Source organism: Erinaceus europaeus, chromosome 12 (genome assembly GCF_950295315.1).
Source record: "Erinaceus europaeus chromosome 12, mEriEur2.1, whole genome shotgun sequence".
NCBI lineage: Eukaryota > Metazoa > Chordata > Mammalia > Eulipotyphla > Erinaceidae > Erinaceus > Erinaceus europaeus.
Genome location: NC_080173.1, coordinates 80,677,325 through 80,705,275, shown reverse-complemented (window position 1 = coordinate 80,705,275; position 27,951 = coordinate 80,677,325). Strand labels below are relative to the sequence as shown.

Here is a 27,951-nt window from a genome sequence, read left to right as displayed (position 1 = left end):
CCCCGAAGCCCCGCCCCTCCAGGGACCCGAAGCCAGGCTTGTTCTTTAGTCAGAGTACGTTCCCTTTAAGGCGTTTGGGAACAGCTACCTGGTTGGTGGATGGCCAACGTAGCGCGGAACGCTTTTGTCCCTCGCGGGCTTCCGTGGGCCGGGCCGGGCGCGAGGGTGGGGCGAGGGAGCGGCGGTGGGGTCAAAGGCTACAGCGCGCACCACGTGGGCCGGTGACTCTGTCCTTCCAGCCGCGGCCGCTCAGCGCAGGGCACTTGGGTTAGTGGCGCGGCGGGCGGCGCGGACAGCCGAGCCGGACGCCCGCTCCCGCCGCCATGGTCATCAAGACGGACGAGTTACCGGCGGCCGCCCCGGCCGACAGCGCCCGGGAACCCAGCTCGCAGACTGGTGGCAAAGGGCGGCCGGGCGCGACGGGTGAGCGGGGCCGGGTCCAGCGGACTACGGGGCTGGGAGGCTGGACCGGGCCGAGCGGGGCAGGCGGGCTCGGGGTTGCGCGGGCTCCGCCGCCTTTCTTCCGTGTCGGGCCGGGTTGCATCTGGCGGAACACTGGCCTGGACCGTCCCCTCCCTGAAGGTCACCTTCACTGTCGCCCCCGGCTGCGGCCCGTGCTGCGCACGTGGAGTCCCGGGGACAGTAGAGGCAGCGGGTAGCAGCGGCGGGCACACGCGCTGCAGGTCGAAGGGACACGTGCTGCCACATACGGTTTCGGGGTGCGCGGTCGACGAAGACGGATGGAATCGGCGGGTCCCACTCCTTCCGGACCCGGCGTGGGGCACCCTGAGGTCTGGGGGGGGCGGTCACTGACACCCTCCTCCCCGCCGGGATCCCAGGTATCCCCCGTGCACAGGGGGCTGCTGCTCAGCGAGTGAGGCCCAGCTTGGGACGAGGCAGGTTGTTGGGTCAGTAGAACAAGCGAGAGCTGGAGTGTGTAGATCGCCAGGGAGTTCTCTGGGTCAGCCCTGGAAGCCAAGGCTTTAACCTCAGGTCTGTGATCTCTGTGCCTCCTTAGGTGTCGATCTGCTGGCTTGGACCTGGGGGCCTGCCTGTGTGTGTTTGGGGTGGGGGCGGCAATGCCAAACTCCTTGGCAAGAGCAGGTATTTGTGCCAGAACTTGATCATTAACCCGCCTTATTGCGAAAAGTGGGTCAGCCCAGAGTTGCTGTTTTTTAAGGCAAAGGTCATTAGTGTGGAGTCGAGCTCCCCAGCTTTCCCCCATGAGGACCCGCGAGTGTGTGTGTGTGTGTGTGTGTGTGTGTTCTTTGGCTTTGGAGTGGCTGCAGCTTTTCTCCACTGGGGCCTGCTTATTTCTTGTCCTTTTCCTGGCTTATTTCCCCATGTCATTTTCTGTTCCCTCTTTTTTCTCTTTTTTTTCGTCACAATTTAGATTATGGCAGAGAGAGAGAGTGTGTGTGTGTGTGTGTGTGTGTGTGTGTGTGTGTAGGGGCGTCCTGCCCCCAGTCACTCAATTTTCTACATAGAGTTCTGCTCAAGGTGGACTTGGGATTGCACAACTCTCTTCTCTCCCTGCCCCCCCCCCCCATCTCCTTAGCAGAGACTTGTCATCTCTGTCGTCCTTCCCAACTGCAGTGAATCAGGATGCCGGGTAGGTTCAGAGAGCGTCTGTCTCCCTTCACAGCAGAGTCGTATTGTAGTGGGGGATAGGTGTGGTGGCAGCTTGGTTGATGGCTTAGACAAGGTCGAGTTTTGGGCAGAAGTACAGATGCTGCTGATGACTCTAACCTGCCAAGCTTCATCTTGTTGTTGCTGAGAATCAGTGGGCCAGGCTAGATAAGAGAGGAGGCCCAGACTGGCTGAGTTCCCCTCTAGCAAAGACACTGGGAGAAATGAAGCCATTTGCCGAAGGTCACACAGCAATTTAGTTGTTGAGGGGAACATTTTGATTTCCAGCTCATTGCCAAGGGTTCCCAAGGCTTCCTCACAGAGGAAGCTGGGCCTGGCATGTTGGCATGTAGGTTTGGATCCTATGCTGAGAACATGGAGCCTCTGGGTGAAGTCTGTTGGAGGGTCTCTGATAGCTTAAATGAAGCCCTGTCTCAGCTCTTCCAGAGAGAGGCTCTCTCTGGGCCTGCCCAAGTGAGAGAAATACACACGTATTCATTTGGAGGCACATGCTAATGGGTGGATAGCTAGGGTTTGAATTACAGCCAGTCTGAATTTATTCATAGGGGGCCTTAATGGAGACCCCTAGCAGGTGCTCACCGGGGCTGTTGGGGGCCAGGTTGGGGAAAGGCAAGCAAGGGTCAGTTACCTTCATGAAGTAAAGCTGCTTTCAGGAATTAAGAGAACAGGCAGGTTTTTCAAGTTCACAGTTCTGAGTTCCTTCTGCTTAGGGGAGGGCTCCTTGGCCCAGAGAGGACAAGAAGGGGGCTGTCAGACTGGGGAGGAGTTAAACGACTTAGGGACTTATGGGAGCTCCCAAACAGGATTTCAAAGCTTCTTGGAGTAGGTCTGAATAGAGAAGTTCCAAAAACAGTTTCCCAGACACTCCAGACCTGCTTCTGTCTATGGGACAGAGAGGAAACAAACAGGTGTTTGTTCACCTCCCCCGCCCCCCACTGCCCCCCCCCCCCCAACCATCCATGCCTTTCTTGCAGTCCTGGTTCCTTGATATGGGGTAGTAAGTAAATCTTTTGGGGCTTTACTTACTGCTGGAGTTTGACCTGCTGAAACCTTGGGTGGGGTGAGGCCTGCTTTGCTAAGCCTACTCAGTGAGGCCCCGCTAGGCTAAGGAAGGCACACAGGTGCCTGTGATGGCTTAGGATGCGTCTTTTATGTTGCTCATGGGATCCCTCCATCCAGACTGAGACAAGGACATGTTTTCTCATCATTCTAGTCAGTGAAGACTGCTGTATATACAGTGCTGTTTGAGCATTCCCTCTCCCAGTCTACAGAGAACCATCTTTTCTTCTTTCCCTAAAGCCCAGATATTTAGGGGGTGTGCCCTAGACTATGAGAAGACGATTAGGGTTAAGATTTAGGAGCTGCCAGCCCAGGGGATGTAGAGGCTTGGAGAGGACTTGGTTATTTCATTTTATTTATTTTTTTATATTTTCCCTTTTGTTGCCCTTGTTGTTTTTCATTGTTGTAGTAGTTATTGTTGTTACTGATGTCATTGTTAGATAGGGCAGAGAGAAATGGAGAGAGGAGGCTCGAACTGGGATCCTGATGCTGGTCCTTGCGCGCTGCGCCAAGTGTGCTTAACCCGCTGTGCTGCCGTCTGACTCCCGAGGACTTTGTAATTTTTATAGATTAGTTTGTTTATTAAGAGAGAGAGAGCTGCCAGAGTGATTTTTCTGGTGTATGTGGTGCTGGAAGGTAAACCTAGGGCCTTAAGCATGCAACTCCTGTGCTCTGCCCTTCTGAGCCACCCCCCAGTTCCCCCCCACCCCAGTGATTTTATGGCCAGAGATAAGATATGCCTCCTGGATTGAAGCCCAAAGGAGGAAGAGGGTACTATTTATTGTCGAGTGTTGCAGCCTAGAGGGAGTGGCACTCAAGAGACATTGGATGAACCTGCCTCAAGTTATGAACTGAAGCTCCCTCCTGACTGCCTGATTTTTTTTTCCCCCCTTTGCTTTCACTTGACTAGTTGTTGCCCCTGTTACACTGGGCAGGGTGAGCTTGCCTATTTGAAGCTCCAGGTGAGACACTGGTTGAGCTGATTGAGGGGCCTGCTGTGGGCTGGCCCTAGAGTGAGCCCTGACTGGTAAACAGAATGGAGGTGGCTGTCCATGCTGCTCAGGCCTCACTGCCAGGCTGCTCTGCCTCAGTCCCTACTCCTGTAAGCTAAGGTGTGTCAGAGGATAGCAGTAACTTAAGCAGGGCCTGGACCTTTAAACCATACAATCAGTGTAAGGACCTGCAGGGTTAGTGGCTCTGGAAAGACTGAGGGCCTTGCTGGGACAAGATGGGGCCAGAAGTGGGCCTGGCTCCCTGCCCCCACCCTGGTTAGTATGGATGCCGGAGCAATCCTGCCTGGGCTCTGGCAACAAGTCAGAGGCCCTGGGAAGGCGCCCTGGCGAGGTTGGGCATGTTCCTTCTCCACAACTGAACGGCCTTCAGCCTTTTGCTGCCAGTTCTGTTTCCTCAGGGAAGAGACTTGGTTTTCTCCTGGCAGCATAGGGGCTGCTGGGAAGGGAAACAGCCTGCCAGCTTCTTGGTGCAGCTGGAAGCCTGGGGCCAGGATGCATTTGTCCTCTGGGAAAGTGGGGGCCCATCCCCCCTCCCACCAGAACCAATGACTGTCAAGAAGGGGAGAGCTGCCAGGTCACCTGCAGGGGGCAGCATGAGCCAGCCACCCTAGTCAGCTACTTGACCCAGGAGCAGGCAGGTGCTGGGTGTCTGACTGGTGGACAGGGGTGGCCGGCCACTTCATGGCCTGGGCCTGGGTCTGCTTTAGCTGTTGCCGGCAGCTGGCTGAAGCGGTCATGCCCATACCCATGGAGACTGGGGCTGAAGAGAGGACCCCCTTGCTGGGTCCTGCCCCTGCTATTCCATCCCCAGGGCCCTTGATCCTGAAGGATCCAGGTACCCCAGACTCTGGGTTCTCTCACCCCCTTAATGGCTTTTCCAGTAGTGACCCCCTTACTAGGGGGTACAGGGAGGTGGGTCTTAATACTGATATCAGCTTCATCTGGGGTCCTGGAGCCTCTGGGGCCTCCTGGCCCTCAGCCGTCCTTCTGACCGACCTTGAGCAGGATTCGAGGCAGGGGGAGTGTGTCCTTCCTGGGGCTGCCCCAGCAGGCCTGGCCTCACTGAAACCTGAAGCCAGTCAGAGCCCCGGCCCAACCAGCTGCATGGGGGTAAGGGGAATGGCAGAGACTGGAATGAGGGACACAGACAGTGTCAGGCCTGAGCTGGAGACGTGGGTGCCTGTCCGTCATGGTCGTCCTGAGACTCCAGAACCTAGGAAAAGACAGCTGCCAACCACACCAGGTGGGCTGTGGGGGTGGGGGAATGTCATCTATCTAGTGGCCAGCCTCTCTTTACTTAATCTGGTGGGAGGGAGACCTTCAGGGGCTTCCTTTAGAGGGAGGAGGAGGGGCAGGGTGGGTCCTCCTGGGGGAATGGAGGTCGCTGGGAACTAACTCCAGCATTCCGTGAGAGGAGACTGGGATACCTCCTGGAGCAGCAGTTATACTAGGTGTCTTCTGGACTGGGTTTAGAGGGAGGAGAGTGGGAACTGTGACCACCCTTCCCTGCCTTTTCTTCCCCCCGCCGTCTCTAGCACAGACTCTTCAGTGAGCACTAGGGCCCTGCCTGTTTGGGTTTCAGTCTCTGAATTCAGCCTCAAAATTGATGTTGCTTATTGAGCAGAGCTCCTTCCTGCACCCCTTTTCCTACCTTCATCCTTCCCAATTGCAGGGGTTTAACTGTCAGCAGAGCCTTTCTCAAGCTAACCAACCACCGCCGTTTCCCCACCCTCTTGTCTCTGTCTCGTTTGAGTTGGCCAGGTTCTCTTTGGGGTTGGCTGCTCACTTTCTAGAGGCTAGAGGTTGCTCTGTTTCTTTGAATGTCCTTGTGTTTCTCTTCAGGTCCGGAGAGGTGTATGGGGAAGAGGATAAGCTGATAGCCAGTGAGACTCTGGAGTGGCCAGGTTTGAAGGCAGCCCACCAGCACTACATAGTGGGCTGTTGATGGGGAATCTGAGGTCCAGCCTTGACTTTGGGCAAGGCATTGGACTTATCTGGGCCTTTTGAGGGAAAGAGGAGGAGGGGACTATCCTTGTTGAGCTCCTGGTGGTCCTGTTTACCACAAGTGAAGAGGACACATGGAAGAGTGAGGAGCGGCTTCTCTCCAGGTCCTCCTGGGGAGAACCTTTCTGTGGGGTGCAGGCTAATCTTCCTGCCTGTGCACCAGCTGGGCTTCCAGGGCTGGGAAGGAACTCTCCTTTGTTCTGGTGCCTAAGTCAAAATGGATATTCTGTTACCTGCTTCCCTCCTCTCCCGGTAGCATCTGAGTTGGGCATTGTTCATGAGTTTTGTGAACAAACAGCTACCTGTTTGTTGTAGTTTCCTCATCAATTTAGTACTTTTGTGTTGAGCACAGGCAAAACAGGAGGAGGAAGATGAACTTGTAGGTGTGAACAGCCACCCAGTAAACAAGTGCTCTAGGGTGGGGGGTAGATAACATAATGGTTATGTAAAGAGACTTTCATGCCTGAGGCTCCAAAAATCCCATGTTCAGTTCCCTCACCACCATAAACAAGCTGATCAGTGCTCTAGCAAAATAATAATAATAGTAATAAGTACTCTATGAGAAGGTTAAGCAAGTTTTTGAGGACTGTAGGGATGGGATAATTCCCTCGGGTCGTTTGGGCAGACTTCCCCCCCATCTTTATTTATTGGATAGAGACCATAAATCGAGAGGGAAGGGGGGGATTAAAAGAGAGAGAGAGAGACCTGCAGGTGGGGGTGGGGACTTGTGCTGCCACCACCTGTACCCTAGCTCTTTTTTTTTTTTTTTTTATTATATGCATTACATGTGAGATACAGATACATAATACGGAGAGAGAGTGAAAGACAGACAAGCCAGAGCACCACACATGGGCACCAGGGTGGAACCCAGGAGCCTCAGGTATGTGAGTTTAGTGCTCTATCAGTTGAGCTATTGCCCAAGTCCCTTTTTTAAAAACTGTTTAATTTACTAGAGATAAAGGAAAGAGAAAGGCAGAGGCCAGAGCAGCACTGTGGTATACTGGTGCTGGTGATAGAATGCACAGTCTCATACTTGCAAGTCTAGAGGTCAGTCACTCTGCCACCTCCTGGTTATTTATTTATTTATTTAAAGATTCGTTAATGAGAGAGTGGGCCAGAACATCACTTGACATATGTAATGCTGGGGATCAAACTTGGGACTTCATATTTGCAGTGACTCCCTGGGACACTGTTTTTCTTCATCTTTTTTTTTTTAAATATTTATTTTATTTATTTATTCCCTTTTGTTGTTTTATTGTTGTAGTTATTATTGTTGTTGTCGTTGTTGGATAGGACAGAGAGAAATGGAGAGAGGAGGGGAAGACAGAGAGGAGGAGAGAAAGATAGACACCTGCAGACCTGCTTCACCGCCTGTGAAGCGACTCCCCTGCAGGTAGGGAGCCGGGGTTCGAACCGGGATCCTTATGCCAGTCCTTGTGCTTTGCGCCACCTGCGCTTAGCCCGCTGCACTACAGCCTGACTCCCAACACTTTGTTTTTCTTCATCTTTTTTTTTTAATATTTATTTTATTTATTTATTCCCTTTTGTTGCCCTTGTTGTTTTATTGTTGTAGTTATTATTGTTGTCGTTGTTGTTGGATAGGACAGAGAGAAATGGAGAGAGGAGGGGAAGACAGAGAGGAGGAGAGAAAGATAGACACCTGCAGACCTGCTTCACCGCCTGTGAAGCGACTCCCCTGCAGGTGGGGAGCCGGGGTTCAAACCGGGATCCTTATGCCGGTCCTTGTGCTTTGCGCCACCTGCGCTTAGCCCGCTGCACTATAGCCTGACTCCCAACACTTTGTTTTTCTTCATCTTTTTTTTTTAATATTTATTTTATTTATTTATTCCCTTTTGTTGCCCTTGTTGTTTTATTGTTGTAGTTATTGTTGTCGTTGTTGTTGGATAGGACAGAGAGAAATGGAGAGAGGAGGGGAAGACAGAGAGAGGAAGAGAAAGACAGACACCTGCAGACCTGCTTCACCGCCTGTGAAGCCACTCCCCTGCTGGGGCTTGAACCGGGATCCTTATTCCAGTCCATGTGCTTTGCGCCCACAGCGCTACAGCCCGACTCCCTGTTTTTCTTCATCTTTCTGATTTACTTATTTCATGAGAATCAGCAGGAAAGGGGCTGGGACCAGACCAGACCACCATCTATGTGGTGCCAGGGATTGAGCCTGGGGCCTAAACTTTGCAGGTCGCGTGCGCTATCTGCTGAGTCACCTCCCTGGTGACTTGTTGCAGCAGATGTTCAAGAAGGTTATTTCACCTAGGCCTTGGTAGATGAGGAGGAATTTGTCTAATGGAAGGGTATAGTCATGATGTGTTTTCCTATAAAAAAGTGCATCATGACTTTTCAGACAAACCAATACATAGGTACAGACTAGATAGGCACACAGAAGCAAAAGAAGGAAGGTGTGTGGCCTGTGCTTGGACTTGTAGTCTGGTGTAGGCAGACCGTGACAGGGAGTCCAGCATGAGCTGAGATGCCCCATGGTCTGGTGCTTCACTGTTGGCATAAGAAGCATCTATCTTGTGAGCACTGGGGAATATTAAAAGACTCTTAAGTGGCATCCTTGAGATAGGGGAAATGACTGACTTCAAAGCCATGGCTGTAAAGATTGGGGGGGGGGGGCGACAGGAGGTGGTGCACCTGGTTAATCACACACATTATAGTGCGTGAGGACCCAGGTTCAAGCCCCTGCAGGGGGGGAAGCTTCATGAGTGGTGAAGCAGGGCTACAGGTGTCTCTCTCCTTCTCTATCTCCCCCTCTCCTCTCAATTTCTCTCTCATCCTATCAAATAATAAGTGAATACAATTTAAAGAAGATAGATTATGCTGGGGGACGGGTCATCAAACCAGAGCCAGTTTGTGGGGGAGGATGAGCTCTTGTGTTAGGGTGAGTCTGCTGGCACCTAAGGGATGCCTGCTTATTGAGGAGCTGAGATCACAAGACCTGCAGCCTGAGGCCACAGAGACTCCAAAGCTGAGCAGTACTCTGGTCTGTCTTTCTGTCTCTCTCTGTGAAAAATTAGTCTTGGAAAGAAAGAAAAGAGATGCTTGAGTGAGACCCGGATTGAATATCTGAGCTGCAAGGTGGTGGTAGAAGTGAGAATGAGGAAAAAGTTAGGTAGGGTCCAGGGACACGCAGAAGTCTAACCACTGGAAGAAGGTATACTTGGAAAAGGCAGAGCAAGAATATTGGTTACCTTCAGGGGAAGAAGGAAGTGGGCAGTCGTAGGGGTATTGCTGATAAGCCAGATGCCTTAAGACCAGAGAAGGGGCTGGTAAGATAGCTTCTTGGGAGAGTGCCTGCTTTGCCATGCTTGTGACCCACATTTGAGCCTGTCCCCCGCTGTGTTGGGTACCATAGTTTCTTTTCTTCTCTCCCTGTTTTTCTTTACCAGAGCGCTGCTCAGCTCTGACTTGCGGTGGTGCAGGGGATTGAACCTGGGACTTTGGAGCCTCAGACATAAGAGCCTGTTTGCGTAACCATTATGCTATCTACCCCTGCCCCCTCTCCCTGTTTTTCTTTATCTTTTTATTTGGGAAAAAACAAAATAAATCACAGAAGATCCTTGAGTTTGACCCTGAAAATAGCATTGACTCAGAGTGGTTTGAGTGGTGTGTTCAGATAGATACTTAACTGCTAGACTGAAAAGTGGATGGGAAAGGGAGGGCTCAGGTCATGGAAGGGGGAAAACAGTGGCCGCAGGTGGCCAGGGCTGTCACTGTTTTCAGGCTGAGATGGCACTGGTGCCCTGGGGTAGGGCAGACAGTTTCTTAGGAAGACACTTAGACATCATTGCGGATGGCAGGTGAGGTGGACTGCCACATCTGATTCATCTCCTTTTCTGTCAACCACAGAGCTGCCGTCAGTCATGCTGTTGAATGGGGACTGCCCAGACAATCTGAAGAAGGAAGAGGGAACAGCTGAGCCACTCCAGGAAAATGGGCTGGATGAGGCCGAGCCAGGAGAGGAGACCACCGGACAGGAAGTCATTGTCATTCAGGACACAGGCTTTTCTGTGAAAATCCTGGCCCCTGGGATTGAGCCCTTCTCTCTGCAGGTGAGGTGGAAGAGGGGCAAGAGGATCAGGGCCTGAGCCCGTGGAAGTCTAGCACATGCCACTGCCCCATTTCCAGGGAACAACTCCCAGCTGTGACTATCAGCCTTGACTAGAGAGAGAGAGAGTAGTGCTTGGGTTGTGTTGGGTTCCGGGGCACCTGAGTCTTCCAACACCCTGAGGTAAAACACCTCTTTCTGGCGTGTTTTTACCATCTGTCTGAAGGAAAGGTGGTACTGGGTGAATTCTAAAAGCAGTGCCAACTCAGAGGTCTTGGAACTTGGCAGCTCACTGGGGAACCAGACAGGGCCTCTCATGTCCTTCGTGCCCACTGGCTTAGGTCCCAGGACACCCATCCCCACATGGAGAAGCCATTTGCTTGGTGATTTTGGTTATGGAGAAGAAAAGAGGCAAGATTGTGCTTTTCTCCACCTGCAGCACTGTTCCACTGTTTATGAAGCTTCCTCTCTGGAGACCTGGGTGGGGTGGGGGGCTTGAACTCCAGTCTTTACACTTAATAATGCACCCCAACTGGATGTGCAGTCACCTGTGTTCCTTCTTCCCGCACTCCCCCCACCCCGGTTTTTATATTGCCTGCTCTGCTCAGAGTATATATATTCTGGTACATACAGTACTGGGAATTGAACTCAGGACCTCATGCTAGAGGGCCCAATGCTTTATCTCATGCTACCTCCTGGTTGGCTGGACTTGCTCTTGGTCTGCTAAATAATGTAGGCCAGAGGGCCATGGGTCCATCCTATGTCCTGCACACAGTAAGTATCCTGTATACACACGTGCAAGTGCGTGTATGCTTCTGGGATTGGACAGGACCTGGGGTTTTCAAACTAAAAAGTGTGATACTGAGTATATTTTGGGCATGGATTCTAGGGGCCTAGCTATTTGAGCTGGGGAGAACGCTGTATCCTTACTCGCAACACATCCGTTCACCAGAATCATTGGGCTCTTCTCCCTGCCAGGTGTCTCCCCAAGAGATGGTGCAGGAGATCCACCAGGTGCTCATGGACCGTGAAGACACATGTCACCGTACTTGCTTCTCGCTGTACCTGGATGGTAACATGCTTGACCACTTCTCAGAGCTTCGAAGTGTCGAGGGACTACAGGAGGGCTCGGTGCTACGTGTGGTGGAAGGTTTGTCTGGGAGGTGGGCGGTCTGCCAATGGAGGGCACACAGTGATAGGGCCAGGCATCACTCCCCCAGACCATTATAGATGAGTTCATAGAGACAGGTTGGAGCACAGGTCTGCCCCTTGGGCAAGTTAAATACTAGAAGGAAATAGCTCTCTAATGGGCAAATCAGGCCCAGTGTGGCACAATTGATGGGTGTGGGGAAGCTTGTTTGGTTATAAAATGAAACCTGTAGGGCAGGGGTAGATAGCATAATGGTTAAGCAAACTGACTCTCATTACTGATGCTCCAAAATCCCAGGTTCAGTCCCTGGCACCACCATAAGCCAGAGCTGAGCAGTGCTCTGGTTTAAAAAAAAAAAAAAAAAAAGAAAGAAAGAAACCTGTGGACTTGAGTCCCCCAGGGAGAAGTCATTCGGCATTTATAGGCAGGTTGCCTTGTTAGGAGCAAGTGTAGAAGTCCATAGTCTAGTTGTGCTCAAGCTTATTTGGTCATGTAACCTTTCCCCTTCCCCAGAAGGACCCTCATTAAACTGAGGTGACATAACCTGTTCCAGTTGGATGGTAGGAAGTCGGGCTATTCTGGGATAACAGCACTGGGTGGTGGTGGGGGGAAGCTCTTGTGGCCTGCCCACTCATTATACTTGTGAACATAGTGCAGATGGTTTTTGAAATTTCCTGAGGCCTGTATGCCTTACCAGAGGCGTTTATTTTGCCCTTTGGCAAGAGGTTCTTCGCAAACATTGATTGCCACCCACAATCAGGTAGGCGGAGGTGTTGAAACTCAAACTCCAGTTGATGTGTGCCTACTGGAAGTAGTAAATGGGAACCTAACATTGAGATTTTAGAACACCCATTGTAGCACCATGGCAAACTTCTTGACGGTGGGTGGGTGGTTACAGGGTGCAGTGCCCTAGTCACACTCGCCTCTTTCTCCTGACAGAGGCCTATACCGTGAGAGAGGCCCGTATCCATGTGCGCCATGTCCGAGATCTGCTCAAGAGCCTGGACCCATCCGATGCCTTCAATGGAGTTGACTGCAACTCGTTGTCCTTCCTGAGCATCTTTACAGATGGAGACCTGGGAGGTGCAGGAAACTGGGGCCAGTGGTGGGCTGGGTGACTCAGGGAAGGAGGCCAATGGCTGGCAAAGGCCTGAGAGCTAGGCTTTCTACCTGGCAGGGCTGGGGCTCAGGGTTCCCAGATCAGGCAGGGAGATGGTTGGCCCAGTGGCTTTATACTGACTGCCAGCCTTGGGTCCCTCAGACAGCGGGAAGCGGAAGAAGGGTTTGGACATGGACCCCATTGACTGTACACCACCGGAGTACATCCTTCCAGGGAGCCGGGAGCGACCACTGTGCCCCTTGCAACCCCAGAACCGTGATTGGAAGGTGGGACTTGTGGGGCAGAGCTGGGGCTCAGGTCTCGAGGGGTGGGGGATGTCACACCAGGAGGCCTGGCCTGCTCATACTTGGCCATTTCTGTAGCCCCTGCAGTGCCTGAAAGTGCTCACCATGAGTGGTTGGAACCCACCCCCTGGGAACCGCAAGATGCACGGGGACCTCATGTACCTGTTTGTGATCACAGCTGAGGACCGACAAGTTAGCATCACAGCATCCACACGGGGTTTTTACCTGAACCAGTGAGTCCCTGCACGAGCCCATTCTGGGGGCCAGAGGGTAACACTCAGGGCATCCTGCTCAGTGACTGCCCTCTTCCTACAGGTCCACAGCATATCACTTCAACCCCAAACCTGCCAGCCCCCGCTTCCTCAGCCATTCCCTGGTGGAGCTGCTCAACCAGATCAGCCCGACCTTCAAAAAAAACTTTGCTGTGCTGCAGAAGAAAAGGTAGTGCTTGGGGCCAGGGGGTAATACACTTGCTTCAGTGCACACTTTACAGTGCGCAAGGACCCAGGTTAAAGCCCCTGGTCCCCACCTGCAGGGGGAAATCTTCATGAGTGGTGAAGGACACCTGCAGGAGTGCAAGTGTCTCTCTGTCTCTCTCCGTCTCCCCTCCCTTCTCAGTATCTGACTATCCTATAATAAACTATATATAAGAGAAAAGGTAGTGCCTTTGCCCTGCATATTTTTGCCTGTGTCCCTTGGGCAATGGAATGAGCTGGCCAGCCTGAACACTAACATTCCAGCCTTAAAGAAGCTGGGCCTGAGAGACAGCATGGTAGTTAGTTATGTGTAAAGACTTGCATGCCTGAGGCTCCAAGGTCCCAAGTTCAATTCCTGGCACCACCATGCCAGAGCTGAGCAGTGCTCTGATAAAACAAGTGTAGTGCCCCAAAGTGTCCCTTTGAGGAGCTATCAGCTAGGACCCAAGAAGCCTAGTTGCTTCTGTTGAGCTTTCAAGGAATCAGGGGTCTCATCAATAAGACTGATTCCAGTGGGAACCTCAGGGGACAGCCTGCCCAGCTCTGCTCCTCTGCCTGCACAGGGTCCAGCGCCACCCATTTGAGAGGATCGCCACTCCGTTCCAGGTGTACAGCTGGACGGCCCCCCAGGCAGAGCACGCCATGGACTGTGTGCGCGCAGAAGACGCCTACACCTCCAGGCTGGGCTATGAGGAGCACATTCCTGGACAGGTGCCTGTAACTGGGCTCTACCCAGACCGGAAGCTGCCCTCCTCCTTTGGGGGGTACTAGGCTAGGTTTCGTGCTCCTCCCCAGAGACCCCATCTATTTGTTCACAAGGGTTGATGAAAGGGACTTCCTCGGTCAAGTTGTGGGACATGGACTGAGCTGCTCTCTCCTTCCCCATCTCCCTGCAGACCCGAGACTGGAACGAAGAGCTGCAGACGACACGGGAACTGCCCCGAAAGAACCTGCCTGAGCGACTTCTGCGAGAGAGAGCCATATTCAAGGTCAGCCGGGGGTCCTGCCAGCTCCCAGAACACCCCAGCTCCATTTTCTTTCTTTCTTTTTCTTTTCTTTTAAATATTTTTTTATTCTCTTTTGTTGCCCTTGTTTTATTGTTGTACTTATTATTGTTGTTACTGATGTAGTCGTTGGATAGGACAGAGAAATGGAGACAGGACGGGAAGACAGAGAGGGAGAGAAAGATAGACACCTGCAGACCTGCTTCACTGCTTGTGAAGTGACTCTTCCTGCGGGTGGGGAGGCCGGGGCTCGAACCAGGATCCTTACGCCGATCCTTACGCTTTGTACCACGTGCGCTTAACCCGCTGTGCTACCACCTGACTTCCCCAACTCCATTTTCTAACCATCTGAAGCTTGGGAGTCCAAGGGGGCCAGGTAACACGCTTTACTCGAGCCTCCCACCCTCCACTGGCTGAGTTGGGGCCCTCACCTGGACACACATACCGCACTAAGACAGATGGGAAAAATACTGTGCTTTCAAACCAAAAAGTTGAGTTTAAAGTCTCCCATAATCTTGGGGGTTAAGAGAGGACTTGACACCAGAGGTGCACACTTTACTGTGTCCCTCAGCCACGGCGTGGACGCACATGCAGAGGGCGAATTTAATGAGCAGTGAATCAGTGTTGTAGTGTCTCTTCTCTCTTTCTCCCTGTTTGACCTGCTATCTTTTTTTTTTTTTTAAAAAAAAAGTCTGCCAGAAGCAGTGGAGTTATGTTGTCATGAAACCCCAGTATAACCCAGGTGGCAGAAAAATAAGCTCCCATAGTCTTATCACTTAAGAGATGCTGATAAAATAAGATACAGACATCTTGTACTTTGTGCCAGGGGCTTTATAGATTTGGCACCTCTTATAATTTAGACACATTTTTTTTTTCTTTTTTTGACTTTTTTTTTTATTGGGGAATTAATGTTTCACATTCAACAGTAAGTACAATAGTTTGTACATGCATAACATTCCCCAGTTTCCCATATAACAATACAACCCCCACTAGGTCCTCTGAATCCTTCTTGGACCTGTATTCTCCCCACCCACCCACCCCAGAGTCTTTTACTTTGGTGCAATATGCCAATTCCAGTTCAGGTTCTACTTGTGTTTTCTTTTCTGACCTTGTTTTTCAACTTCTGCCTGAGAGTGAGATCATCCCATGTTCATCCTTCCGTTTCTGACTTAATTTCACTCAACATGATTTTTTTCAAGGTCCATCCAAGATGGGCTGAAAACGATGAAGTCACCATTTTTTACAGCTGAGTAGTATTCCATTGTGTATATATACCACAACTTGCTCAGCCACTCATCTGTTGTTGGACACCTGGGTTGCTTCCAGATTTTGGCTATTACAAATTGTGCTGCCAAGAACATTATGTGTACACAGATCTTTTTGGATGGATATGTTGGGTTCTTAGGATATATCCACAGGAGAGGAATTGCAGGATTATAGGGTAGGTCTATTTCTAGCCTTCTGAGAGTTCTCCAGACTGTTCTCCACAGAGGTTGGACCAGTTGACATTCCCACCAGCAGTGCAGGAGGGTTCCTTTGACCCCACACCCTCTCCAGCATTTGCTTCTGTTCCCTTTTCTGATGTATGACATTCTCACAGGAGTGAAGTGATATCTCATTGTTGTCTTGATTTGCATTTCTCTGACAATCAGAGACTTGGAGCATTTTTTCATGTGTTTCTCAGCCTTTTGGATCTCTTCTGTGGTTAAGCACACATGGCGGCGCAAAGCGCAAGACCCGGCGTAAGGATCCCATTCGAGCCCCCAGCTCCCCACCTATAGGGGGTCGCTTCACAGGCGGTGAAGCAGGTCTGCAGGTGTCTACCTTTCTCCCTCTCTGTCTACTCCTCCTCTCGGTTTCTCTCTGTCCTAGCCCACAACAGCAACAGCTATGACAACAATAACAAGGGCAACAAAATGGGGAAAATGGCCTCCAGGAGCAGTGGATTCGAAGTGCACCCCCACCCTTTAATTTAGACAGTTTTTCAAGGTCGGTCCCGGGACCGGAGAGAGAGCTCACCAGGTAGTATACCTGCACTGCCATGCTCAGGACCCAGGTTTGACCACATTGGAGGTGCTGTACCCTGGGATGGTGCAATTGTTTATACTTCAGACACAGGTTTCACCAAAAAGACAAACCAGGGTCTGTGTTTTAAAGACAGGAAAACTGGTCTGAGAGTTCACCTGGCACTTGGTGGACCCCAAACCTTCCCATGTCCTTATATTCCTTGCTAACCAGTACACACTGCTGTCTGTATGAGTATGACTGTGAGGTTTTATTTGTTTATCTCCAAAAATGGTTTTGGGTTTTAAAATATTTATTTATTTTCCCCTTTTTTTTTGCCCTTGCTGTTTTACTGTTGTAGTTATTGTTGTTATTGATGTCGTTGTTGGATAGGACAGAGAGAAATGGAGAGAGGAGAAAGACACCTGCAGACCTGCTTCACTGCCTGTGAAATGACTCCCCTGCAGGTGGGGAGCCAGGGGCTGGAACCGTGGTCCCTTCGCTGGTCCTTGCACTTTGCACCATATGCACTTAACCCGCTGCACTACCGCCGGACTCCTTTTTTTTTTTTTTTTTAAGGATTATTTACTAGAAAAATTAGAGGAGAAAGAACCAGACATCACTTTGGTACATGTGCTACCAGGGATTGAACTCAGGACCTCATGCTTGAGAGTCTCATGCTTTATCCATTATGCCACCTCCTGAACCACTTCCCAAAAATGGCTTTCTTGACCTTTTCCAAATGTAAGAAAACTGAGGCTTGGGTCCCTTGACCTGGTGGTGGGCTAGCTTGTGTCCACCATCTGGCTGAGCTCCGTCAGCCAGTCTCACCCTCTCCACCTCCGCCCCTCCCAGGTGCATAGTGACTTCACTGCAGCAGCCACACGAGGTGCTATGGCTGTTATTGATGGCAACGTGATGGCCATCAACCCCAGTGAAGAGACCAAGATGCAGATGTTCATCTGGAACAACATCTTCTTCAGCCTGGGCTTTGATGTCCGCGACCACTATAAGGACTTTGGTGGGGATGTGGCTGCCTACGTGGCACCCACCAACGACCTGAATGGTGTGCGCACATACAACGCGGTGGACGTGGAGGGGCTGTATACACTGGGCACGGTGGTGGTAGATTATCGAGGTTACCGAGTCACCGCCCAGTCCATCATCCCCGGCATCCTAGAACGGGACCAGGAGCAGAGTGTCATCTACGGCTCCATTGACTTTGGCAAGACAGTGGTGACACACCCGCGCTACCTGGAGCTGTTAGAGCGCACCAGCCGGCCCCTCAAGATCCTGCGGCACCGGGTGCTCAATGACCGAGATGAGGAGGTGGAGCTCTGCTCCTCAGTGGAGTGCAAGGGGATCATCGGCAACGATGGGCGCCACTACATCCTGGACCTGCTACGCACCTTCCCCCCTGACCTCAACTTCCTGCCTGTGCCTGGCGAGACGCTGCCGGAGGAGTGCAGCCGCGCAGGCTTCCCCCGTGCCCACCGACACAAGCTTTGCTGCCTGCGCCAGGAGCTGGTGGATGCCTTCGTGGAGCACAGGTGTGGAGCCAGCCTTCAGGGGCCCAGGCCAGCTGCACCCAGCCTGCAGGTGGCTCTGGGTCCTGACCCGTGATGAGAGAGCAGTGGCTGTCCTCATAGTCATTCCAGCTCCACCTCCGCCCCGGTAGCACTAGGCTCCTCAGCAATGTCTAGGAGCTCTGTGTTGGTCACAGGATAGGGAGCAGCTGGAAGGGATGCTTTTCCCTTAAGAATCATGCAGAAAGCTGCCATGTTTCTGAATGCCCCAATGCCAGGGCCAGGGAAGGTCTTCTGCTGCTGGTATCTTATACTTAGGAGTCAGCTGCATCAAATGCCCCATGCTACAAATGCTTTTCTCTGAGTGTCGTTGGGGAGCCAGCAAAATACTGAGTTGTTGGAAAAGTGATGATATTTTTTGTAGAAAAATACATTGTGACTTTTCCAACAACCCAGTAGCTCACCTGGAGAGAGTGATTGGTCATATACGTGACCCAGGTTTGAGCCCAGCCCCTACCACATTGTAGGAAGCCTTGGTGCTGTGGTATCTTTATCAGTGTGTCCCTAACAGTGAGTTAAGGGGGAAAAAAGTCAGTGGGGTTGTGCTGTTGAGCCATGGCCTGCAAAGTGAGCCAGCCCCCCACCCATGCCTCACAGACTCACCTCTCTCCATCTGGGAAGATGGAGGTTTTTGCTGTGACTTCTCCTACATGGTGAAGTTACTGGGCCAGCGTGTATGTGCATCTCTCCAGGCCTGAAGGCATCAAGCCCCATATGCCAGGAGCCTGTGGTCTGGCTGGTCCCTACAATCAGCAGGGAATTGGTGTAGACCAGTAAGATGCCCCATTCCCAACCCTGCTGTACCCTGTCTGCTCTGCCAGGTACCTCCTCTTCATGAAGCTGGCTGCCCTGCAGCTGATGCAGCAGAAAGCCAGTAAGATGGAGAGCCCCACCTCACTGGAAAATGGTGAATCCCCCTCTTCGGAGCCCAAGCCTGAGGATCCTCCAGGACCCGAGATGGGAAATGAGGAAGAGGGCAGCAGTGCTAGCGGCCTGGCCAAGGTGAAGGAGTTGGCGGAGACCATCGCTTCAGACGATGGGACAGGTGGGGCTGCTGTGGATACCAGGCGTGGGGTGGGGGGATAGAGACAGGAGTTAGGCCTCTCTGGGAAGCTGATGCGTGTCTGGGGCAGCATATATCTCTGAGAGGCATTGGGAAGGGCCGGGTCAACCCATCCACAGATGGAGTGGGCTAGCCCCCAGCCTTCTGTGTCCCCACAGCAGACCCCCGGAGCAGGGAGGTGATCCGCAACGCATGCAAGGCAGTTGGCTCCATCAGTAGCACAGCCTTTGATGTGCGCTTCAATCCTGACATCTTCTCACCAGGCAAGTGCTGTGGGGTTCCGGCAGGACATGGGGCCACCTTTGTGCCCTGAGCACTGCTGTCTCTTGCCTCCCTTCCGCCTCGCTCAAGCCTTTGCTCTGCTCTTTGTCCCACAGGGGTTCGCTTTCCCGAGTCCTGCCAGGAGGAAGTTCGGGACCAGAAGCAGCTGCTAAAAGATGCCGCTGCTTTCCTGCTCTCCTGCCAGATCCCTGGCTTGGTGAGGGTGGGGCTGTAGGGGTTGGGGGCTGCCCCGAGCGTGCTGTCAGCCCTGCTGCCTCATCTATTTGGGGCAGAGTGCTTGTCCCCGGTATATAGACAGCTAACCCAGAGTGGCGCAGTGGGCTAGTTAGTGGCTGAGGGATCTGATGCTATGTGCCAGAACAAAAACAGGACAGAAGGGGCCAGACAGTGGCGCACCTGGTTAAGCACACACATCACAGTGTGCAAGGACCCAGGTTCAAGCCCCTGGTCCCCACCTGCAAGGGGAAAGCTTCACGTGTGGTGAAGCAGGGCTCCAAGTGTTTCTCTTTGTCTCTTTACCTCCCCCCATTTCTCTGTCTATCCAGTAATAAATAAATATATATGTATATTTTAAAAAGAAACAGGATAGAGGGGTGGCAAGGTGCTGGCTGCCTACTTGGGCAGCCCTATGCTCAGGTGGCTTTGAGTTGCGACTGCACGTGGTGGGATGAAACCTGTGCCCTCAGTCGCTCCCCGGTGGGGCTTGCTTCCCCCTGCTGCCCATCGAGTGGGCCTGGCCATCCAGGGTTGACTGTAGTCCCTTTTCCCTCTGGCAGTTCTGGAGAGCTGGGTAGGGTGGATAGGGGAAACCTCACATCCTCACCGCTGTTTCATACTCTTCCATAACTTCGACTAGGATCTGGGGGCCTTAGTTCCCTCCTTCCCTCAGGGGCTCTGGGACACCAGTAGTCCTAGGAGGGCCCAGGGCGAGAAGAGGCAGAGGGCTTGGGGGGGGGAGGGGCTGACTTGCTGCAGCCCACAGGTGAAGGACTGCACAGACCACGCAGTGCTGCCCATGGACGGGGCTACATTGGCTGAGGTGATGCGCCAGCGAGGCATCAACATGCGCTACCTGGGCAAGGTGTTAGACCTGGTGCTCCGGAGCCCGGCACGAGACCAGCTGGACCACATCTTTGTGAGTGTTGCTCGGGTGGGCTGTGAGGCAGGTGTGCCCAACATGAAGGCCGGGGCCAACCAAGACTTTCCTCTCTGAACCCTTGCAGAAAATTGGCGTTGGAGAGCTCATTACCCGCTCTGCCAAGCACATCTTCAAGACCTACTTGCAGGTACCATCCCTTCCTCCCTCTCTCCCCAGCCTGAGTAGTGTGGGGTTGTGGGGAAGATCCCTGGACTGGCATCTGAGGGCCTCCTGTCTCGTGCTCATGGCAGGGAGTGGAGCTCTCAGGCCTCTCGGCTGCCATCAGCCACTTCTTAAACTGCTTCCTGAGTTCCTACCCCAACCCTGTGGCCCACCTGCCTGCCGATGAGCTGGTCTCTAAGAAGAGGAACAGGAGGAGGAGAAACCGGCCCCTGGGGGCAGCAGATAACACAGCCTGGGCTGTCATGACCCCCCAGGAGTTGTGGAAGAACATCTGCTTGGAGGCCAAGAACTACTTTGACTTCAACCTCAAGTGGTGGGTGTGGCTGGGGCATGGCAGGTGCAGGGGGGCTTCCAGACAGTGTCTGCATCTTCCGATCTGTAATCACAGGGCAGTGGCACAGGAGAAAAGAGGAGACTGAAGTTTGTTTGGGGGAAGGGGGTTGTCTTAGGGTGAGAGTGGTTGGAAGGGGTAGGGCGTTAGTGCAAGAAGGCCCCTGTGGAGAGGGGAGGCACTATGTCCAGGGCTGCGCAAGCCCACCTGCCACTTCTTCCCCAGCGAGAGTGTGGACCAGGCCGTGGAGACCTATGGTCTGCAGAAGATCACGCTGCTGCGGGAGATCTCCTTGAAAACTGGCATCCAGGTGGGCAGTGCTCAGCGGGGCCCTACTATGCCTCTGACTCCTGGGGCCTCTGTTGTGGGTGCTGGTGATTGGGAATTGTCAGCCATTCACTCCTGGGGCTGAGGGTGTCTATGGATGTCCCCAGATTCTGCTGAAGGAGTACAGCTTCGACAGTCGCCACAAGCCTGCATTCACTGAGGAGGATGTACTGAACATCTTCCCCGTGGTGAAACATGTCAACCCCAAGGCCTCAGACGCTTTCCACTTCTTCCAGAGCGGGCAAGCCAAAGTCCAGCAGGGTGCGTGGCCAGGTGTGGCTATGGCGGGGGGGCTGTTGGGTGTCCCTTGGTCCAGCTCTGACCTTGCCACGCTTGGTGCCCTGCAGGCTTCCTGAAGGAGGGCTGTGAGCTCATCAGTGAGGCCCTGAACCTGTTTAACAACGTGTACGGAGCCATGCACGTGGAGATCTGTGCCTGCTTGCGCCTCCTTGCCCGTCTCCACTACATTATGGGTGACTATGCTGAGGTGGGCCTTGAGCACCCTCTGGGCCATATCAGCATTGGAGCTTGGCCTGGCACTGTGGGTGGGCCACTGAGGGAGCTGGGTCTGTGCTCTCACCTTCTGTGACAACCAGAAAAGGGAGTCCAGACCTGTAGAACTGGAACCCCTGCCCAAGGGACTTAGGGTATTGCCTACCTTGAGTCCCCATGGGAGGAGTTCTGGAACCTTCTGTGCCCTGGACACAAGGAGCAATGATAATCTCCCTTCACTGGGGACATTGGAAAGGGGACATTGCCGGCACCCTCTGATGTGCTGGGAGTGTCTCTGCTGTCCTCTTGACCTGAGAGGCCCAGGACTATGAGAGGCTGTTTCAAAGAGACATCAAAACTGCCGTCGCCTCCACCACAGAGACTATTTTCTTTTTTCTCTGTATGCTTCCTAAAGTTTTAGCAATACTTCATTTTTTGCCCAGTTTTAGACTTGTACATAACATAGTTACAGAAGTTTCATTGGGGGGCTAAAAGGTTCAAGACAAGTGCTTTTTTATATTTTTTTTTAAAAAGGGTGACTCAGTGGAGCATAGATTCTCACAGCTGAAATGTGACCTCTTCTCCACTGCCTTTGTGCCGAGTGAAAACAAAGTGCAGGCAGAGTTGAAGGGCCAGAGCTGGTGTGGGTGTGGAGGGAGAGGGAGAGCCAGCCTGGAGTGACAGCCTCCCCACTCCTCATAGGCCCTGAGTAATCAGCAGAAGGCAGTGCTAATGAGTGAGCGTGTGATGGGCATCGAGCACCCCAACACCATCCAGGAATATGTGAGTAGCTGTCAGCGGGGGGCTGTGTAGGGGTATGGGGCCTGGCTGCTCTGGCCTGACACAGTTCCCCCACAGATGCACCTGGCCCTATACTGCTTTGCCAGCAGCCAGCTGTCCACAGCCCTGAGCCTGCTATACCGCGCCCGCTACCTCACACTGCTGGTGTTCGGGGAAGACCACCCTGAAATGGCACTACTGGACGTGAGTAGTGGGAGGGTCAGGGGGTGAGGCTTAGTCCCAGGGGAGTGGGAGCTGACCAGGACCCTCCCGATGGCCCCCAGAACAACATCGGGCTGGTGCTGCACGGAGTGATGGAGTATGACTTGTCGCTGCGCTTCCTGGAGAACGCTCTGGCCGTCAGCACCAAATACCACGGGCCCAAGTCCCTCAAGGTGGCCCTCAGGTGAGGCTGTGGTGGGCTTAGGAGGCAGGGCCTAAAACCCAGGGCCCACAGGGACCAGGCTCCAGGAAGCACTTGGACTAAGGGCGGGCATGGGATCCACTGCCCTTTTCTTCTGTCTGATTTCTGAAGAAATTCTTCTCAACCTCCTCCTCTCCTGTGAGTCCTGGACCTATTTGCTTCCCTTGGTCTAGGATAGTCTGCTCACCCACCATCAGGACTCCACTGCCCTGACCGACTCTAGGCTTCACCTCACTTTCCTTTTCTTGCAGCCACCATCTTGTTGCCCGGGTATATGAGAGCAAAGCTGAGTTCCGGTCAGCCCTGCAGCATGAGAAGGAAGGCTACACGATCTATAAGACCCAGGTGGGCTGAGGCAGAGGCAGAGGCGGAGCTGGGCCTGTGGGCTATATGGACCTGGTCTTTTCAAACCTCTGCTGTCTCTTGCCCCTTGTAGCTGGGCGAGGACCATGAGAAGACCAAGGAGAGCTCTGAGTACCTCAAGTGCCTGACCCAGCAGGCCGTGGCCCTGCAGCGCACCATGAATGAGATCTACCGAAGTGGCTCCAGTGCCAACATCCCACCCCTCAAGGTACATCCCAGGCAGAGCTGGGTGCGCCCTACACCCAGGCCTCCTGGTGCCCATTCCTGGCTCATCTCCCCTGCCGCCCCTCAGTTCACAGCCCCCAGCATGACCAGTGTGTTGGAGCAGCTCAACGTCATCAATGGTATCCTCTTCATTCCTCTCAGGTGAGGCCCTTCCCCTTGCCCCGTGCACCCCACCTTCACTTTGAAGTTGGCTGTTATTGTTTTGTTTTTTTAAAAAACATTGATATAGCTCAAAATTGAAAAGGAACAGCTAGTGGTAAAATCCTTACAGATTCTTCCAGAAAGATTCTGCATAATTAAGCACACACATATATGTTATCCCATCCCCAACTTTTTTTGTACATCATTATGGCAAACCATGCACATGGATTTTTCTCTTCCATGAAAAGTGGAATTTTAAAAATCTTGGTGATTTAATTTTTTTTTTTTTAATTATCTTTATTTATTGGATAGAGACAGCCAGAAACCAAGAGGGTAGGGGAGATAGACAGGGAGAAAGACACCTGTAGCCCAACTTTACCACTGGCAAAGCTTTCCCTCTGCAGGTGGGGACCGGGGGCTTGAACCCAGACCCTTGAGCACTGTAACGTGGGATCAAACAGGTGCACTGAAGCCTGGCTGATGTTTTTTTTAAAACACCAGAGCACTACTCTTTTGCATTATGTTATCTCCCCTGTCCTGTCCTGGCGAACTATATTAGTGCATTAGATTGGCTGCTTTCTTTTCCCTGGCTACCAATTCACGGGTGGTGTGTGTTTCTGTGGGTTCTGGTTTGCCTATTACAATAATAGTTCTGCTTCCCTAGGTCATACCCACCTACCCCCAGTCCTCCCATAGTGTGTGAGTCATGGGTTGGGCCAGCCAGGGGTTAGGACATGTACAGTAGGCATGTCATGTTTCAGTACTGTCCCACTCCCATTTCTTTTTTTTTTTAAATTTTATTTATTTTCCCTTTTGTTGCCCTTGTCTTTTTATTGTTGTAGTTATTATTGTTACTGATGTCATTGTTAGATAGGACAGGGAGAAATAGAGAGGGGGAGAGAAAGACACCTGCAGACCTGCTTCACTGCCTGTGAAGCGACTCCCCTGCAGGTGGGGAGCCGGGGGCTCAAACCAGGATCCTTACAACAATCCTTGCGCTTTGCACCACCTGTGCTTAACCCGCTGTACTACCACCCGACTCACCCCACTTCCATTTCTTTACTTATTGTAGATACCACTGTAGAGTACAGTGGATTTGAACTGGGCATGTAAATTCAGTGGCGGTGACCTGGGAAGTAACACAGAAAAATGTGGGCTCGGAGCTTGGTGGTGGCGCAGTGGGTTAAGCGCACATGGCTTAAAGCATAAAGACCAGCATAAGGATCCAAGTTCTAGCCCCTGTAGGGGGTTCACTTCACAAGCGGTGAAGCAGGTCTTTCTCTTTCCCCTCTGTCTTCCCCTCCTGTTTCCTCTCTCCATTTCTCTCTGTCCTATGTAATAACAGCAATGATAAACAACAAGGGCAACAAAAGGGAAAAATAGCCTCTAGAAGCAGTGGATTTGTAGTGCAGGCACTGAGCCCCAGCAGTAACCATGGAGGCAAAAAAAGAAAAAGAAAAATGTGGGACATGCTGGCTTGAGGTCCCAAGTTCAGTTACGGTCATCACATGTACCAGAGTGGTGCTCTGATTCTAGAAAAGGGAGTGAGAGAGACAGCATAATCGTTATGCAAAAAGACTCATGCTGGAGGCATCAAGGCCCCAGGTTCAGTCCTCCACACCACCATCAGCCAGAGCTGAGCAGTGCCCTGAATTAAAAATAAAATAAAAGGGGGTTGGGTGGTAGGTAGCGCAGCGGGTTAAGCACACTTGGCTCAGAGCACAAGGACCAGCATAAGGATCCCTGTTCAAGCCCCTGGCTCCTTACCTTGTAGGGTGGTCGCTTCATAGGCGGTGAAGCAGGTCTGCAGGTGTCTATCTCTCCCCCTCTCTGTCTCCCCTCCTCTCTCCATTTCTCTCTGTCCTCTCCAACAACAGTGGCATCAATAACACCACAACAAGGGCAACAAAAGGGGAATACTAGCCTCCAGGAGCAGTGAATTTGTGGCAAGCCCCAGCAATAACCCTGGAGGCAAAAAAAGAAAGAAAGAAAGAAAAAATGGATTAGTGGGGGAGTTGAGCAGTAGCGCAGCGGGTTAAGAGCACGTGCAAAGTGCAAGGACAGACATCCCAGTTCGAGCCCCCGGCTCCCCACTTGCAGGGCAGTCGCTTCACAGGTGGTGAAGCAGGTCTGCAGGTGTCTATCTTTCTCTCCCCCTCTGTCTTCTCCTCCTCTCTCCATTTCTCTCTGTCCTATCCAACAACGACATCAATAACTACAACAATAAAACGAGGGCAACAAAGGGTAAAAATTTAAAAATGTATTAGTGGGAGTCAGGTGTTACTTGAAGGCTTTCAAGTGTATAGAGTTCTTTTTCAGCACTCAGGGACCCTTCTGCTTTGGAGTGGGAAGCACTTATTCAACATATGTCTCACCAAACAAAGCACAGAGCCTGATCTTGTCATGTTTAAAAAAAGCTGGGTGGGGGTGGGAGGTGGTACACCAGGTAAGTGCAAAGGCTGACTCAAGGATCCTGGTTCGAGCCCTCGGCTCTGCACCTGCAGGCGGGTCACTTCATAAGTGGTGAAGCAGGTCTGCAGGTGTCTATCTTTCTCTCCCCTTTTCTGTCTTCCTCCTCCTTCCTCTCTGTATTTCTCTGTCCTATCCAATTAAAAAAAAAAAAAAAGGCTACTAGGAGCAGTGGACTCATAGTGCAGGCACCAAGCCCCAGTGATAGATAACCCTAGAGGCAAAAAAAAAAAAAAAAAAAAAAAAACCAGGTGGGGCTGGGTATACTTGGTTAAGTTTAAGCACATCACCATGATCAGAGACCCAGGTTCAACTCCCCCCTCCCATCTCACCTGGAGGGAGGATGATTCATGAAAGCTTAAATAGCAGGTCTGCAAGTGTCTTTCTTTTTTCCTCTATCCTCCCCATCCCTCTCAGTTTCTCCCTGTCTTATCAAGTTAAAAAGAAAATATCCACTGCAGTGGTGTATTCATGTGTTATCATGAAGGCTCAGCAGTAGTCCTGGTGGCAAAGGAAAAGAAAGAAGAAGAAAGTAAGGTGCCAAGGGCCCCAGCCCACTCTGACACCCATCCTTAACTCCCATTTTCCTACTCAGCCAAAAAGACTTGGAGAACCTGAAAGCTGAAGTGGCACGGCGGCACCAGCTCCAGGAGGCGAGTAAAAACAAGGATAAGGCTGAGGAACCCATGGTCACTGAGGCAGAGCCAACCAGAGCCCCAGAGGATGCAAACTCCCAAGCCAGCGCTGCCAAGGACCCTTCTTCCCCAGTCTTGCAGGGATAGAAAGGGGAAGACAGACGGACAGTCAGTCAGCTGCCCTGTTACCCAATGATCCAAACTCCAGGAGAAGGAGGCATGTCCTGCAAAACGGGAGAGGAAACAAGTCCCCTTCTACCACGTTTCCAACCCCACCCCCACCCCCACCATCCTCCTGGGACCCCAGCGTGGCCCACCAGACCCCCAAAATGTTTTTGCACTGTTCAATGAATATACGATGCAGAGGCCTAACTGAAGACATGTGAATGATATGATGGAGCAGAGCGTGTGGGCATCAGTTTCCAGTTGGGGGGCAGGTGCCCCCAGTGGCCCCCCACCCTCAAGCAGGTGTGAGCGAATGTGTCCATGCCCGTTAGTGTCTTGATCCGTCCTCCCTAACTTGTACATAACCCAGGTCAGGTCTATGAGTGGATGACACAGATTGAGATTTCTCAGGTCATTTGTATATTTGACATTATGACTGCTGCTTTTGCTGTCACTACCCCTCTACCCAACCCGGCTTAAAGTCTAGGTTTTAAGCTGAGAAGAGGGGAGCTTTCCTGTGTCCTGGTGTGGGGAGCCAGAATTCTGTGGTAGGACTGGAGGTCGGGGTGCACTTTAGCTTTGTGAGGCGATGGGAGAGCTGCAACAGCCTTACTGGTGGTGACTGGGCCTGGCTGCAGCCTGCATGATGAGGGAGAGGGAGCGGGAGCCGCGTGCCCAGCTTTGGCCTACCTGCCATTAAGCTCCACTCTAACCCAGCTAGGGATAATCCCGGGGCTACAGGCTGAATGTATTCTCCCCATTTTACCTGCACAGCGGGCTGGGGGAGGGACTCGGGGATCAGAGCTGAATCATGGATCCTGGCAGGAAGTTATCAGATCATAGGAGCGATTGTCACTTGTCTGTAGAGCCCAGCTTCCTACCTGCTCCTTGCCAGACTAGCACCTTCAAAGAGTAACTCTGGGGTGGCAGGGCAGGAGGGGCTCTGTGGCAGGTGGTGGGCCCATACGACCCCCGCCTACTTCCTCTCCTGCCTGCCTGTGCTACTTCTCTGCCTGTGGGGAGCCCCTGGGTGTGAGGAGAGAGCACTCTGGTGAGCAAAAGGCCCTGGATGGGGCCTCTGCTTGGGAGCTATGCAGGAGCTGCTTCTGGGTATTGTCTGTCCAAACACCTTGTTTCAAAGGGAGTGGGCGTGAGCTAGCAAACAATCATCCCCACATCTGATCAAGAAGTTTTTCTTGTTTTTAAACCATCACGTCTTCATTTCACATTGGAATAAAGTGAGTTTTTGAAACCTGCTGTTCCAGCCTCTCGTGTGTATTCTGTACTGGTCTTGTTTGATTGTGAGGCTGTTGCCAAAAATATTATTAGTATAAGAGTTAAGCACAGGACTGTGTGTGGCCAGAGAGGTTGCTCAGTGGATAAAGCACTCAAGTAGCAAATATGAGGTCCCAAGTTTGATCGCATGTGCCAGAACGGTGCTCTGGTTCGCTCATAAGTAGATGAATACTTAAAATTGTGAGTAAATTAGGTCCAAATATAAGATAACACCTAATGTC

The 27,951-nt window shown here is 52.2% G+C and overlaps 1 protein-coding gene across 2 annotated transcripts; it reads left to right on the top strand.

The window, feature by feature from the left end:
• Positions 1 to 203: 203 nt before the first annotated feature.
• On the top strand, positions 204 to 27,691 carry CLUH (clustered mitochondria homolog). 2 transcript variants are annotated; one of them, XM_007520793.3, is made up of 26 exons: positions 204 to 423; positions 9,594 to 9,796; positions 10,771 to 10,942; positions 11,882 to 12,025; positions 12,204 to 12,328; positions 12,425 to 12,579; positions 12,662 to 12,787; positions 13,386 to 13,533; positions 13,719 to 13,811; positions 16,686 to 17,380; positions 18,238 to 18,461; positions 18,641 to 18,742; positions 18,857 to 18,957; positions 19,744 to 19,896; positions 19,985 to 20,047; positions 20,151 to 20,395; positions 20,639 to 20,723; positions 20,848 to 21,001; positions 21,088 to 21,227; positions 21,935 to 22,015; positions 22,091 to 22,216; positions 22,297 to 22,418; positions 22,688 to 22,781; positions 22,873 to 23,007; positions 23,092 to 23,165; positions 26,230 to 27,691. In XM_007520793.3, exons 1-26 carry the CDS (start codon positions 324 to 326, stop codon positions 26,414 to 26,416), a joined length of 4,047 nt encoding a protein of 1,348 aa, XP_007520855.2. In that variant the 5' UTR covers positions 204 to 323; the 3' UTR covers positions 26,417 to 27,691. The 2 variants fall into 2 exon arrangements, with proteins under 2 accessions (XP_007520855.2, XP_016043201.1); XM_016187715.2 differs by having other exon boundaries at positions 18,638 to 18,742.
• Positions 27,692 to 27,951: the final 260 nt, after the last annotated feature.